This window comes from Pseudogymnoascus destructans, assembly GCF_001641265.1.
Source record: "Pseudogymnoascus destructans isolate 20631-21 unplaced genomic scaffold scaffold_2, whole genome shotgun sequence".
Taxonomy (NCBI): domain Eukaryota; kingdom Fungi; phylum Ascomycota; class Leotiomycetes; order Thelebolales; family Thelebolaceae; genus Pseudogymnoascus; species Pseudogymnoascus destructans.
The window spans coordinates 671,486-686,612 of NW_020167521.1; the positions used below are offsets into that span (position 1 = coordinate 671,486).

Below are 15,127 nucleotides of genomic sequence, written 5' to 3' on the forward strand. Positions count from 1 at the left end.
CATGTTGTAAAGCTCGAGGCTTTTTAGCCTTTCTAATAAACCAAAGAGGAAGTCGATCTGTTCTAGTAGCATTAACACAAATGGCTATTAATATGCGTGCTTTGTCCTTTTTCTGTCCTAGAATTAATCGTGTTATAAAGCTCTTTAAAGGGCTCATCCTCTAGTAAAGCCCAGTCTCATCTATGTTGTAAATATTGTCCTCTAAAAACTCCCCTGTAATAGTTTGTATAGCCTTCATTTGTTCTTCTGTAGTGACACTAATAGATCTAGCTTTGCTGTGTAGAGTTTGATATAATATATTCTGTTGTCAAAACTTTATGATCCATCCATAGCTAAATTCTAGCGTAGGTAGTCCACGGTATTGTAGTAGCTGATTCTAGATAATCTTCACCTTTGATTGTAAGATTTCTGTAGTTGTAATGCTGCCACGCTCTTTAATAAGCCTCTGCTAGTCATAAAGAGCAGCTTCTAATTTAGGCTAGGCGACAGCATAGCGACGCTAATCTTTAGAGCTGTTTGTTTCTAGAGTATTAGGGGTATCGTCAAGGTCTGAAAATTGAGAGCTAAGGGACTCTGAGCTGTAGATTAGCGAAGTTGACGATTGTATTGCTTGAGGAACCACTATACAGTGGCCTTTTGTGTAGGTTTCGGATGGTGAGATTGATGCTAGGTTTAGAGGGCTTTTCGCTGTTTAAGAGTCATAGAATAGAGCTTTTTTGAAGGCATTTTGACGGTATTCTAAGAGTAGTCTAGTAATTAGTTTAAGTCGATAATCGGGAAAAGGGACTTAATATCGTGTGTATTGTGATTTGTATGATGAATGGAATGATCTGAAGAAAGTTATTGATTATCTAGAAAATTGACTAATCGTGTATTGACTTAATGAGATAATACTGTAATTAGCGCTTAGTGTGAGCAGATTGCCTTGGAACTCTAGCGCATTAGGTTTTAGGCCTAAACCCTTCTGTTACTTGGGGCGTTTAGGTAGGCCCTCTAAATAACATAAATAATACGTAGGCTCCGTAGGTAGTGTAGTAATTCAATTCAATTCAATCTATTTTATTGTATATACTGTAGTCTACTGTCGAGTTTTCCTGCCTGTTGCGCAAAGCCCGAAGGTCCGGTCACTAAACACATCTTTGTGCCGCAGTTGGAGATGCAGCCGTTGGTACCGGGCTTAGCAGTTCCTGGGTTGCCAGTTCCGGTGCCTGTGCAGAACTCTGCGGTGATACAACACTGTCCCCAGATATCACAGCAGGTGTTTAGAGCGCAGGGATTAAGGTCTGCGAGCTTGGTGGCATCGGTTGGCTGCTTGGTGCCAGGCTTTTGCGGACCACAGACGACACCCTCTTGACTAGGCGGCATGGGCGGGTCGCTCGTGCTCAAGCAGATGTTCATGTTGAACTGGAGGTTATCGCATCCACTCCAAGCCCAGGTATTCTTGTTGAAGTCCTCCAGGTCATCATTGGTGAGGCTGTTTGCAGCAACGATGTTTGAGCAGTTATCATCCTTAGCAACATAGTACACATTACAGGAACCATCAGAGTTTGCTTCGGCGCGAAGTCAGGAAGGGTTCCTGCCGAGCAGCAGACGTGCTATCCCGGTTTCAGAGACGAGCAGAGACTTGCGTCGCTATTATATTTGGTGAAGTCAGCGGCGGTGATACCACACCTGGTTGCCAATACACCACAGTCGTCACCACCCTGGACCTGCGTGGTGGAGAACTCAGCACGGGCGTTAAGCTTCACCCAGCTAGACCGGCTAATGATGGCCGATGTAGAGTTGGAACCAGCAACGGTGTTGTTTGATACGGAAGTAGTCGCGAGCTTGGTAGTAAGCATAGCCTGGCTCTCGAAGGTCTGGGAGTTGGGAAACGACACGCGAGTACCCCTGATTTGCGAACTCTTGAGCTAACCTACACCGAGTAGGGCGCATTCTGCTTCTACGCCGGCCTCAACATCGTCGCCTTCGTCATGATCTTCCTCTAGGTCCCCGAGACCAAGCAACGCACACTCGAGGAGCTGGACTACATCTTCGCCGTGCCAACACGCACACACATGCACTACCAGGTCACCAAGGCGCTCCCCTGGTTCTTCAACAAGTACATCATGCGCCGCGATGTGGTGCCCAAGCCGCCGCTGTATAAGCGGACCAGTTGGAGACGTCGCTGGCGCAGTCGACGGATAAGATGGTTGTGGAGACTGAGGAGTAGATAAGTGTTGAAGGTTAGAGGAGGGGGGTAAATTGGGGATAGAGGGTTGGAGTAGGAAGGATGGGGGATTTCATTCACGATACCACTTTTATTAAATCACATTCATTTCCTGCACTGTCTGCTTGTAGTGACTGTGTGGCTATATACACACCGAAGGGAATCCATGTGCGGATTCCGGTCATAATATCCCGGGTCGTTGTTTTCAGAGTGCGAATGTTGCCAATATTTATTCCGCCATCGCCATCGAGGAAGAGGATGGAAATCAGTCTTGAAGTTCCTTCTTCGCTATATACTAGGTGCCTGCCCATCGAGCGGGGAATGCTGGTAATCATCGCCGCCGTCGCAGCACTTGGGATACTCGATTGCTGTTTTGACGGCTGTGTAGTTGGCCTTTCTTGTCACTAGCGGAGCTTCTTGTTATTGCGCAACTTTTCTTGTCACGACACAGCTGTTCTTGTCGTCACGTAGGCTTTCTTGTACCGCGTGGCATTGCTGCCGCTATCCTTGTTTTTACAGGCGGAAAGCTTACTCAATGGCCTGTAGATCCAGAGTTTGACTTAGCGTTTTGTTTTGTAGGGCGAGTAAGGGTTGAAGGAAAGTTGAAAGGCACAGGAGGTATCATACATATAACTACGCCTTTTATCACGAAACGGAACAGTACTAGCAATAAAGGAAAGTGCAAATGTCAAAACGCTCCTTGCTACCTATGCAGATGATGTACAGAACCCCCCCCCCCTTTTACTCCACATCCCACATTCCCACCCCTACGTCGGCGCAGGAAACTCATCCTCCAACTTCAACCTCACCAGCACATTCATACTCAACAACTCCTGCACCAACAACTTCGCCGCATACGGCATCACCATCCTCGCCACCCCCCCCTTCCCACACGTCTGACACCACCCCTGATACCCCATCAACCCACACCTCTCACAAACATCCACCTCATGCGCATCAGAACTCAACATCAACCGCTCCAAAAGCAACTGACTCGCTCCATACGCAATCAGACAATCCCGCTCCATCTCTCCCAACCGCAACCCGCCCTGCCTCGACCGTCCCTCCGTAGGCTGGCGCGTCAATATCGCCCTGGGCCCACGCGATCGCGAGTGCAGTTTATCCTGCACCATGTGCTTGAGCTTCTGGTAGTAGATCGGCCCCATGAACACATACGCCGGCAGCGCCTCCCCCGTAATCCCACTCGTCAGGAACTCCTTCCCGGCATAAGCATACCCCGAGTCCACGAGCCCCTGCCCCATCTCCTCGACTTTCGAACCGCCGAAACACGTCCCGTACTCGTGGGTGCCGCGGATGACGCCGGATTTTCCGGAGAGCAGCTCGAGCATCTTGCCGACTGTCATGCGGGAGGGGAAACCGTGGGGGTTCATGATGATGTCTGGGGTTATGCCGGAGTCTGCGAAGGGGAGATCTTGGGCGGGCGCGATGAGCCCGACGACGCCCTTTTGCCCGTGGCGCGAGGAGAATTTGTCGCCGAGCTCGGGGCGACGGGTTTGCCGGGTTTGTACTTTGATCACTGTACTTTCGTTTTCGGTTTGCGAGATCATGATTTTATCGATATACGCCGGGTCCGGGAGGCGGTAGGACATCGATGCATCTTTCATGTCTGAGCTGCGCCCGGAATCGGAACCGATCCCCGTTGAGGAGGTGTTAAGCGGCGTCTCCTTCTTGACGTACACGTCGCCGTTACGGGCGATCTCGCCGACGTGCGCGAGTCCGTCGGCGCCGAGGAGCTGGTGCTTCTCGATGGGGACGGTGGCGCCGTCAGATGCGCGAACTTCGAAGTCCCGGTCGCCGATGCGGTCGGCGCTGCGGTTTGCGTATTTGAGGAGTTTGGTGGCGTATTTTCGGAGGACTTGGCAGCGACCGAAGCCACGGTCGAGGGAGGCGCGGTTGAGCACTAAGGCATCCTCAATATCGTACCCGGAGTAGGACATGACGGCCACGATGGCGTTCTGGCCGGCGGGCAGTTTGTCGTAGCGGATGAGCTCGATGGTGCGGGTCTTGACCATAGGTGCCTGTGGGTACACCATAAGGTAGAGGAGGGTGTCGATACGTGCGAATTGGTTGTAGGCGATTGCGCCGATGGCTTGCTTACCCATAGCGCATTGATACGTATTACGCGGAGATTGGTTGTGGTGGGGGTAGGGAATGAGACCCGCGACGGCGCCGAGGATGGTGAAGGGCTCGATCTCGAGATGAGTGGTTGCGGGTGTGATGGCGTTTTCGTACAGGGCGATCATGGCGTCGTTCTCTTCGTTGCAGTCGATGTACTCGACAAGGCCGCGGTAGAGGAAGTCGTCGAACTCCATGGTGCCGTCGCGCAAGGCAGCGAGGTGGTGGTCTTTTATCCGCGGTACGCCGTTGGTGACGATGATGAGCGGGCGGCAGATGCGGCCCTCGTCGGTGGCGATGTGAACGGAGCTTGTGTGATGGTTGATGTAGCAACTCACGAACTCGGACACGCGACCCGTACGGCGGAAGGTCTTGAAGCCTGCGAGGAAAGCTTTTGGTTTCCTCGTCAAGGCAAGCGGTGTACCGTTGATGAAGATAACGTATGCCCCATCGTCATAGATCTCCTTTCCGCTCATAGACACAATATCCTCAGCACCGAGAACAAAGACCAGCTTACGCACTGGCTCCTCGTCATCGTTGGTTGTAATATGCGTCATGAGCGCCAAATTCTTAACAAGACCGCAAGCCTCACCTTCAGGCGTATCGGAGGGACACAGCATACCAAATTGCGAGGGCTGCAGCGCACGCGGACCAGACACCTTGCGTGTCTTCTCGAACTGCGAACTAATACGCGTCATCATACCCAGTGCAGCGATATAACTCAACCGACTCAGCACATGCGTGACACCCGCGCGCTCCATCTTGAAACGCTTCAAACTCCAGTTACCAGTCGAGATGGCGCGGTTCATGCCCTGCGTGATGTAGTTGCCATGAGACTGCATGTGCTGGTAGGCGTCGAACTCGTTGGTGCGGTTCGGCTTCTTGAGCACCTTGTCGATGTTCATCTTGAGATCCGAGTTGAATTTCTTGAACAGATCTTCAAATAGGAGAGAGAGAAGTTGGCCTGCCAGCTCGAGACGCTTGTTACCGACGTAATCGCGGTCGTCGACTAGCTTTGGGTCGTGCATCGCCATCAGCACACGTCGAACCATGAAGCACACATATAGCGCCTTTGGTCTGAAATCTAATCCCACGACGGGAACGTGCGTGATGACGATATTTGCCAGCGCCTCCAGCCCATCCTGTGCAAAGTTCCGCCGTTGTGGTTGCCCGAAGCGGCTCTTCCCCATCTTGACTCTCCCTCCAATCCACTCTAGCGCCTGCTGCTGCGAGAAGATACCCAGCTTGGCCGCCTCCTCGAAGTTGACTGCAAAGTCATCCTGGTATGTCGCATCCGTTCCCGCAACAAGCAACAGCATCTCGTGATCAGACTGCACGGCCATCGCCTTTAGCGCAATAACAATCGGCACCGCCTCAGTAAGGACGTTGTGCTGGAGGTATATCCTCTCCTTCTTCATAACCACATAACTCTTCGACTTCCTCTCATGCGTCGAACTCGTCACCGACGCCGAAACCATCGACTTCTTCGCATCCGTCTCCACAATCACTCGATTCTTACTCAACTGCTCCTGCACCAGAATAACCTTCTCCGTCCCGTTAACAATAAAGTATCCTCCTGGATCCAAGGCGCACTCGTTCATGTATGCGAGTTGTCCATCGTTGCGGCTCGTTAGGCGACACTTGGAACTCTTAAGCATGATGGGCATCCGCCCGATGGGGATGCCGCGGCGCGCGACGATGCGTTTTCCGCGCACGTATTTGATGTCTACGAAGATGGGGGCGGCGTAGGTGAGGTCGCGAAGGCGACACTCGTTCGGGGTGACATCGTTGAGGGGTTTGCGGTCGTCGTAGTCGAGGCGCTCTGGGGCACCAACGCGGATGTCTGTGTATCTGTGAGGGAATCGTGGTTAGTGGTATGCAATAGTATGCCCCAGGAAGCCGGAGGGGAGAGACGTACTCAAGCCAAAAGGTATTATCCACATCACTCCTGACGAACTTATTCGCCTTCAAAATATCCTTAATCTCATGATCGACAAAATAATTAAACGAGTCGATATGCTGCTTCACCAACCCCTTCACCTTCAAAAAAGCCGGGAGCAAATTCCATTTATCCTGTAAAAACACCCCATCATCAGCAACCATCATCGCATAAAACAAATTCTCGCAGGAAGCCCATACCTTGGCCGTATCAATCGGATCCGTCAAGCTCTTCCCCCCATAAAATGGCTCCAGCAGCGCCTCAAATCCCTACATTCCATATTGTCAGCCATCCATCCTTTCCGTCTGGCGAGGCACCCAGTCATCGTCCCAGAGTGGTGCAAACATACATCATTCCCAACCGTCCGTTGCGCCTCCGCCCTCGCCCTCCTCGCCGCCTGCTTAACCCCCTCCTCTGTACTCAGATCAAACTCCGCCGTCGTCTTCTCAGCCTGTTCGTCCGTTAGCCCCCCTCCCCATGACTCCTTGCGCGGGGCAGGCACCTCAGGCGCTGGCACAGCCGCAGCAGCAGCGGGCGCAGCAGCAGCGCGTTTCCTCGGAGGCATAGAGGCCTATGTATTCGTCTTGAGTGGGGGTGTGCGCTACCTGTCGTCGCGGCGCATGGTTGTTGGCTTGGGAGGCGTGGTTGCGGAGTTGACGGCTGCGAGTGTTTTGTCACCCACCATTGGGAAAAGTTGAGGTGAAGCTTGCCGGGGCTAAGATAAGATAAGAGATACGGGTGATGTGCAGGCATGGGAAAAGGTACGGAGGTACGGAGGTACGAGGTGCGCGGAACGGAGGATCTTTGTTCAGGAAAGAGCGCCCTGAGGCTGTAAGGCAGCAGGGAGGTGGGATGAGGGTCTAACGGGATAGAGACTAACATGGAGGGCATCGAGGGAGGAGAGGCAATGGCGGGTATGAGATTGGTTGGGAGACTTGCTCACCGCCTGTGTTGAGACCCCGTCTGGGTTGGTGGGAAGTGGGATGAGAGACGGTACAGGAGCGACCCCACGTCGACGGCGGCTTGGCCGTTGGGGTGTATGATTGCTCGATGAGGGAGGTGGGAGGGATGGAGGGTGGGATCCAAGTTGGTATCGGACGAGATACGATCAATGAGACCCGTCTCATTGATCTGCGAATTGCCCTCGGTGAGAGGGGAGAGGAGGAGGGAGGAGAAGGTGATACTGAGGGGGTAATACAACATCCATCACGGCTTCCAACTCGTCCACGCCCCAACCTGCAGCCAGAGCCGCCGCGCACCTACAGATCGCCCCCCCCCTCATCCCTCCATCCGGACAGACGTGCTGTACGGGCTTGCGCGAAGCAAGGAAAGCCAGTTGTGCGGAGCGGTGCGGAGCTGCACAGCGCACCGCGGGGTCCATCCAGGTCTGAGTCTTGCGCCGGCGTGCTGCACGCATGAGTCCACATAGGGTAGGGCAGGCACAGGGCGAGGTAGGGAATCAGATCAGACATCTGCTGCTTACTTATCTAGGGAACCGAGTCTATCTTGTGTGTCTTGCATCATCGCGGCGCTGATTGCGTCCGTCGCTCACAGGGGCGCGGCGGCTGCGGCGTGGCGGAACGGAAAGGGTCGCGTAGGGGGGTTCCGGCGTGGGTGGTTGGTGATTGGACGTTCTGTCCGTTTCGGGGTATGGTTTGCGGTGGGAGGGGTTTCACAGGTGCTTTCCGCAGGTGCGTCCTGCACGAGACAGACGAGACAGACGAGACAGACGAGACAGACGAGATAGACGAGACAGACAAGACAGACTCGGTTCCCTAGATAAGTAAGCAGGCAAGGAGAGGGGAAAAAAACGTACGGGAGAGGGCGTTTAAAGTTGCTGAGGCGTTTCAGATGCACCGCTATCTATCGCACAGGGCGCCCGAGGGTGCAGCGCAACGTAGCTTCTTTCCTTCTTCGACGGGGCGGACGGGGGATGATCGGGCCTAAAGTGTGAGGGTAGAGTCCTCTAGTGCCTTGGATCAATTCCATTCCTCGTACATGGGCTGTCCTGCTCCGTCTAGTCCATTCCTACTCAAGGCTCGCTCGGGGCGGACGAGAGCATGGTGGGTAAGTAAGGAAGGGGCGCTGGAGGAAGGGGCGCTGGAGGAAGGGGCGCTGGAGGAAGGGGCGCTGGAGGAAGGGGCGCTGGAGGAAGGGGCGCTGGAGGAAGGGGCGCTGGAGGAACGGGCGCTGGAGGAACGGGCGCTGGAGGAACGGGCGCTGGAGGAATGGGCGCTGGAGGAACGCTGGAGGAAGCGTGGGGATGGATAGAGGGGGGGAGTTTGAAGGTAATATATGTGTCGAGGTAATATAATATAGAGGAATTGACACGGGGGGAGGTTTGTGTTTAACTTACCACTCTAACCTCACCGTCCTGCCTCGTCCGATTTTGGGCGTGGAGAGTGTGCCCGACGGCGCTGGGTATATACTAAATATTACTACTAGAGTCACTAGGATTTAGTGGAGTACAGCACACCCAGACTACCGTCAGACAGGTAACTTGGAGCGTGATTTGGACGGTGTGGTACATGTGGGTGGTGTGTTGTAGGTGGGGTGGTAGAGGGTGTGGTGGGTGTGGTGGGTGTGGTAGAGGTGTGGCCAGCGTATGTTCAACTGGTCCTCGAGGTACCGCCCATGGTACTTTCCGGGATTGTAGTTTTCGTGCTTCTCCCAGCACTGTCGGGACAACACCCCCGAGTACCCTCATTATAGGAACCCCCGTACTCCCCAACACTCACTGGCCATACCCTACCCATACTTACTGCACAATCCCAATCCCACCATAATAATAATCATACCCTCATACCCTCATACCCTCATACCCTCATACCCTCAAACCCTCAAACCCTCATACCCTCAAACCTCAATATATCCTCAATTCCTCCTCTTTAGGACATACATTTGTGCGTCGACGCCCACCGCCCTTCCCCCTTCCCCCTTCCCCCTCCGTCGCACACTACTGGAGCTTTGCCGAAGGCGGATCCCTAGAAACAGGGGTCCACCATCAACGACCTCTGCACCACACCCAACGTCCACACACGCACAACCTCTCCGACTCGATCACCCCCTCTCTCTCTCTACCTCTCCACCTCTCACCTCTCACCTCTCACCTCTCTCTCTCTCGTCCCGCCTTCTTCACCTCTATCTCTAGTTGTTTTATTTCCTTGCGGAGAGATTGGACGTCTTCCGTTTGCGACGCCTGGCTCTCCAGGTTGTAAGGGCTCGCGGCGAGACAGTGTAGGAGCTTTTCTTGTATAACTGTGAGTCGTCCCCTCCCCAGAAGCCACCAGCACTTCCCAGCACCAGCGAGTCTTCTCCTCCCTCCCGCGCATTCTCTGCTCCCCTCGCCACGCGCCCCAGCCCCACCGCGCCTCTCTCCCTGAACCCGAAAAGCTGACAGATCCCCCCTGGCCAGTATTGTAGCAATTCCCAGCATGGCATTTTCGAACAGCACGAGCGAGCGGATGGACGAGCTGCGCTTCCGACAATCGGTGCGCGGCAGCGTCAGCGGCGGTGTCAGCGGCAGTGAGCAGCCCCTCCTGGGCCTCGTGTCACCACCGCGCAATGGCGGCAGCCGTCTGCCTCCCCCACTGTCGGCGTCGGCCTCGGCGCAGGACGGTCGCGGGTTCACGCTCACGAGGCGCTTCACGACAGATTCGGGGAGAGTGCCCACGCTGCATTCCATTACCGGGCAGAGAGGAGTGCAGGATGGGCAGGAGTATGTGCCTTCGGTAAGTGGTTTCTGTCCCCTGAGCGTGAGAGAGCGTGAAGAGTTGTGCGTGGTTGTGTGGTGTTTTCTTTGTCCGGTTGGGAGCCGCGGCTGGGGATGGCTGCGGCTGGTCATGACCCCTGACGCGGCTTGAATCGATTCGAGGCGCCTTTTTGCTAACGTCTGTTATCTAGAACTACCATAAAGTCCAGCTCGTAAGCTTCACCCACCGCGTTTTTCCCTTCAACTCCCACACAACAAGACATCTACATCCTCCCCCATACCCCCACAAACACATTAGCTTTTGAATACATTGCAACTAACATCAATCTAAACTCACCACGTCCGTACTGAGCTCTCCAGCTGACCCTCAACGTAGCTAGAGAAGAAGAAACTAGAATACGAGCGTCTCCGCGAACAGAAACGCCGTTTTGAGGCTGAGATGCAAATCTTGGACCTCCAGCAGCGCCAAGAAGAACAAGAACTCCGACAGATGCAAGAGGACCTCGGGCGCCACCACAACTCGCACAACACCAACGGCGGCCACCAGTCCGAACCTACTACTCCCCCCGAATACCGCGAGACCAGCTCTGGCTTCCCGACAGTCTTCTCCCGCCCGAATCGTTACTCCACCTCTAGCTTGACCTCGCCAATTGGAGGACTCTATAATCGTCCCGGTCGCTCAGCTAGCCAGCTTACTTCGCCACACAACGGATTGATTTCATCTCGATACACCATGGACGAGAGCGCTATAATCATGTCTAACTCGGGGTCGGCATCGAGACGCAATAGCGAGGATGATGATAAAGAGCAGGCTGTGAGACAGGATCCAAGCAGCCACAGGTCTTCGAACCAGTAAGTTCACTTTCTTCTTACTTTGAATGCTGTTTGTTGTTGTGTTTTTGTCACTTGCACCTTTGTGTTGTTCACTGTTGGCGTGGAAGTGGAACCTTAGCATTGTGGTTCTTTTGTTGAGAAGGGGTTCACATTGTGCTTGTTCTGAAGGCCCCCCCTTCCTCGAGGCTCTCAGGCAGTCGTTCGCCGATCTAGCTATATCACCCTCCCCCTTTCAACTTTTCACATACTTGCCCGATCTTAAACACAACACCAACTTTCCACAATTGCTTTGGCTTTCTGCTGCAGTACAACAGACAGCTACTTTTACATAACTTCACACAGACAATTATAGATCTTGCCAATCTTTCTTTGACTTGTTGCTATTGATCTTATTCTTGACACTTCAGTTACAAAAACCAATACCATCGCATCATAGAAGCTGACATCATGGCTAGCCTCAACAGATATTCCACTCCTGTGACCAAGTCACGCAACGGCATTCACGATATGCTCTCGCTGGACCAGACCAACACCACTCGCTTCCTGTTCGGCGACGAGGATGCCGGAGGACCAATGGACTCCAAGAACTACCTCCACATGCACGCAACTGACGAGAACTTCCCCATCCTAGTTCGCGGAGAGCACCCCCAGAATGTAAGTCCCCAGATCGATCTACCACTGCAAACGGTGCTCACCGCCTCCTGCAGTTATCCACCTCATCCGCTGCCCTTGACCTGGCTTCTGGCCAATCCACCACCACGGAATCTACTGGCTGGTCTTCGTTTGGACGTCACCGCGCTGGCCAACAGAGCTTGCCTACCAACCATATAAGCCAGACCTCCTCCAGCCAGAACGGCAACTCCAGCACCATGAACGGCTCTACCTCGCAGAACTCGACCCCTCTTGAGTCGCCACAGAAGGTCCGCACCCCCAACCGTTACTCCCAGGATCTGAAGTACTTTGGCGACCAGGACAAGTCCCATGTGACCTCGCCAACCAGCCAGGTCCAGATGACACCACCGAAGCTCCAGAGCTCATACTCTGCCAATGATGTGCCAACCATGAAGTCCAACGGAGGCAACGCTGTTGGAAGCACCCCCCAGAAGCCACAGTCCCACGCTCAGCAGCACTTCCACAACCACAATGCCAGTCTGGGCCGCATCCCACCCAACGCAGTCAACAACAGACAGGGTCGCGAGGTCAACAGTGGCGACTCTACTCCAGTTCGGGAGGCCACAAACGGCGGCTACCAGTCGATCCAGTCTGCCCTCCAGGCCAGTGCTCCTCCATTCGGACCTTCCGTCATCCATAGCTCCGTGCCTCTCAACCAAGCAGCTGTCACGCAGGCTGGAGCCAACCCATACGGCGTGCAATACTACAACAACCAGTACAACATGCCAATGATGGCCATGGCGATGCAGAACATGCAGATCGGCCAGCAGGCATACCCCCAGAGTGCATATGGCGATTATGGAGTCCCACCGGCATACCAAAACAATGCGCCACGTGATAGCCAGGCTAGGGTTATCCAGCAACGTCGCCAGAATGATGGTGAGGGTGAGTTTTTGTGTCCGATCTCGATCTCAAATGATGTACTGACAATATTTTTAGCTATGAACAGATTCGCCAATGTTGCCTTAGAGTCTCTCGGTGGTGAGATCTACAGCCTGTGCAAGGACCAGCATGGATGCCGCTTCCTCCAGAAGAAGCTCGAGGAGCGCAACGCCGAGCAGATCCACATGATCTGGCTTGAGACCAACCAGCACGTCGTAGAGCTGATGACTGACCCCTTCGGCAACTACCTCTGCCAGAAGCTGCTGGAGTTCTGCAACGATGAAGAGCGCACCGTGCTCATCGAAAACGCCTCCCAGGACCTCCTGCGCATCGCGCTGAACCAGCACGGCACACGCGCCCTACAGAAGATGATCGAGTTCATCTCCACCGCTGGCCAGATCCAGACCATCATCGAAGCCCTGCGCTACCAAGTCGTCGAGCTGATCCAGGACCTCAACGGCAACCACGTCATCCAGAAGTGCCTCAACAAGCTGTCCCCGCTCGACGCGCAGTTCATCTTCGACGCCGTCGGACGCCACTGCGTCGACGTCGGCACGCACCGCCACGGCTGCTGCGTCCTCCAGCGCTGCATCGACCACGCGAGCGGCGACCAGAAGGCCTGGCTCATCCGCCAAATCTCCAACAACGCGTTCACCCTCGTCCAAGACCCCTTCGGCAACTACGTCGTGCAATACATCCTCGACCTCAACGAACCCATCTTCACCGAACCCCTCGTCGCCATGTTCGCCGGCCGCGTCGGCCAGCTCTCCCGCCAGAAATTCAGCAGCAACGTCATCGAGAAGTGCCTCCGCTGTGCCCAGGAGCCAAGCAAAGACATGCTCATCGAGGAAATGCTCGCCACCCCCGCCGACCTCGAGCGCCTCCTGCGTGACTCCTTCGCCAACTACGTCGTCCAGACCGCTCTCGACTACGCCAACCCCGCCATGAAAACCCGTCTCATCGACGCCATCCGCCCCATCCTCCCACAGATCCGCACCACACCTTACGGCCGCCGCATCCAAGCCAAGCTCCAGGGCGCCGAGGGCCGTCCAGCTATCGCAACTAATGGTTCTGCCACGGGCGCTGCGCAGACTACCGAGACGGCCGCGCAGCAGCAGCAGCTCCCGCTTCGCCAGCTACACGCGCGCTCTCTGTCTAACGCTAGCGCGACGGCGTTTGCGAATGGGAATGCGGGCGGTGCATATGGAGCTGCGGGCTTTCCGGCCTTGACGAGGGCGCCGGTTACGGTGTTCCCGAGCAGCACGCAGATTGCTACTGCTGGCATTTCGGCGCAGGGATATGCGGGGCCACCACCACCACCACAGCAGCAGCAACAGCCGGGTAATGGATATCCATACGGCCGCGGCAATGGGGCGCAGGGTGCCCAGGCTGTTCAGGCAGCACAGCAGCAGCAGCAGGGTGGCCAGCAGCAGGGGAACTACTTCTAAATGATCCGATCCGGTGACTCAATCAAGATATCGACGATTTTCTTCTTTTCAGCAAAAAACACTAAACTTGTAACGGTACGAGCGCATGCATTACTCCCCGCCGCCGCCACGACGACTTCGGTCTATTTTTTTCAGTTCTCGGCGACCAGGGGGGTTTTACATTATCACGATTTTCACGAACGGATGGACGAAAAAGACATTGTTACACTAGTTCCCCTTTACCATACAACCACCACACGAAACAACACGCCCATCTTGGGAAAGCTCAGCAAGTTGCCCCGAGAGCAGCACTCATGCGAGCTTCCTTCCTCCTTCTCCTCATTCATCTGTACCAAAACCTCTGCCGCCGCACCCACCCCCCTCGAGGAGAATCCGCCACAGACAGCGCGCGCGCAAGACAAACCTTTACCTACCTACCTTACCCGGTCTCTCAACAATAATAAACCCTCACTGTACAACGGGTGGCTTTACACTTGGCCCTTACTTTTCGGTTCGGGAACGGAAATTAGAAACGGATATGGGACAGCACAGCACGCGCGATGAAGATGATGGCAGCGAGCTAAAGATTGGAGATTTTTTGGTGGATTGATTGGGCGGTACCATTTTAAAACTGCCACCATACCGCCATACAACCACTACACTACCCCCAAAATTATTTCCTAGGTTCTCGATTTCTTTGTTATCTTGTGGTTTTCGCATTTTTGTTGTTTTTTAGTGAGATCTTTTTTCCGGCGTGCAGAAGCTGCGGAATTCTTTTTTTTTTTTTTCAATTTTTGAGATATTGCGATGGATCTCTGGCTTCCTGCTCTTCGACTTCAGCAACCTCACTCACCGTCACCGCGCCACGCTGCGCCGCGGCACCACAGCCAAGATTTCGATGGACGGAAGGACAGAAATTTAGACTGGGGGAGACAAATTTCACAGCTCTTGTTTTAGCATTATTAGGGATTACTACTCTTTTTTTTCTCCTTCTATTTTGTTCTTTGTTTCCTGCTCCGTTGTTTTTTCAATCGCGTTTTTTAATGGGGGGCGACTTTTTAGGGGGGGTTGTATCTGTGATGATGTGATGGGGAGGGGGGTGGATGGTGGATGATGGATGGGGGACGTGGGATGGGGAGAGGGGGAGAGTGTACGTAGAATGAGAATTGAGAGGGTTTATGAAAATGAGACTTCTTGGGGGTGAGTGAGTGATTTAATGTTTGCCGAACTTGTGGTTTGGTGGAAGGAAGTCCCTGTAATGCCTTAGCCATCTCCTATCCTTCCTTAATCAGCCTGCAAGGTGTAAACAAGACACT

General features: G+C 54.1%; 6 protein-coding genes across 6 annotated transcripts; 4 read left to right on the forward strand and 2 right to left on the reverse strand.

Moving 5' to 3' along the window:
- Nucleotides 1-1,059: 1,059 nt before the first annotated feature.
- On the reverse strand, nucleotides 1,060-1,398 carry VC83_00843 (uncharacterized protein; the record flags this gene model as incomplete). Its single annotated transcript, XM_024464530.1, has 1 exon — nucleotides 1,060-1,398. One exon carries the CDS (start codon nucleotides 1,396-1,398, stop codon nucleotides 1,060-1,062), a length of 339 nt encoding a protein of 112 aa, XP_024327710.1.
- A 369-nt stretch (nucleotides 1,399-1,767) lies between these two features.
- Nucleotides 1,768-2,212, forward strand: VC83_00844 (uncharacterized protein; the record flags this gene model as incomplete). The annotated part of the gene is made up of 3 exons (XM_024464531.1): nucleotides 1,768-1,833; nucleotides 1,989-2,123; nucleotides 2,177-2,212. 3 exons carry the CDS (start codon nucleotides 1,768-1,770, stop codon nucleotides 2,210-2,212), a joined length of 237 nt encoding a protein of 78 aa, XP_024327705.1.
- A 764-nt stretch (nucleotides 2,213-2,976) lies between these two features.
- On the reverse strand, nucleotides 2,977-7,783 carry RET1 (DNA-directed RNA polymerase III core subunit ret1; the record flags this gene model as incomplete). The annotated part of the gene is made up of 5 exons (XM_024464532.1): nucleotides 6,787-7,783; nucleotides 6,634-6,735; nucleotides 6,485-6,553; nucleotides 6,264-6,418; nucleotides 2,977-6,196 (listed from the first exon to the last, which is right to left on the reverse strand). The coding sequence occupies exons 1-5, from the start codon at nucleotides 6,847-6,849 to the stop codon at nucleotides 2,977-2,979; spliced, it is 3,609 nt and encodes a 1,202-aa protein (XP_024327704.1). The 5' UTR covers nucleotides 6,850-7,783.
- VC83_00846 (uncharacterized protein) lies at nucleotides 7,335-7,703 on the forward strand (the record flags this gene model as incomplete). The annotated part of the gene is made up of 1 exon (XM_024464533.1): nucleotides 7,335-7,703. The coding sequence occupies one exon, from the start codon at nucleotides 7,335-7,337 to the stop codon at nucleotides 7,701-7,703; it is 369 nt and encodes a 122-aa protein (XP_024327707.1).
- A 111-nt stretch (nucleotides 7,784-7,894) lies between the features above and the next one.
- Nucleotides 7,895-9,010, forward strand: VC83_00847 (uncharacterized protein). The gene has a single exon (XM_024464534.1). The coding sequence runs from the start codon at nucleotides 8,283-8,285 to the stop codon at nucleotides 8,553-8,555; it is 273 nt and encodes a 90-aa protein (XP_024327706.1). The 5' UTR covers nucleotides 7,895-8,282; the 3' UTR covers nucleotides 8,556-9,010.
- On the forward strand, nucleotides 9,011-14,607 carry VC83_00848 (uncharacterized protein). The gene is made up of 7 exons (XM_024464535.1): nucleotides 9,011-9,544; nucleotides 9,700-10,015; nucleotides 10,188-10,208; nucleotides 10,373-10,848; nucleotides 11,286-11,484; nucleotides 11,538-12,387; nucleotides 12,442-14,607. Exons 2-7 carry the CDS (start codon nucleotides 9,719-9,721, stop codon nucleotides 13,830-13,832), a joined length of 3,234 nt encoding a protein of 1,077 aa, XP_024327713.1. The 5' UTR covers nucleotides 9,011-9,544; nucleotides 9,700-9,718; the 3' UTR covers nucleotides 13,833-14,607.
- The last annotated feature ends 520 nt before the right edge of the window (nucleotides 14,608-15,127 follow it).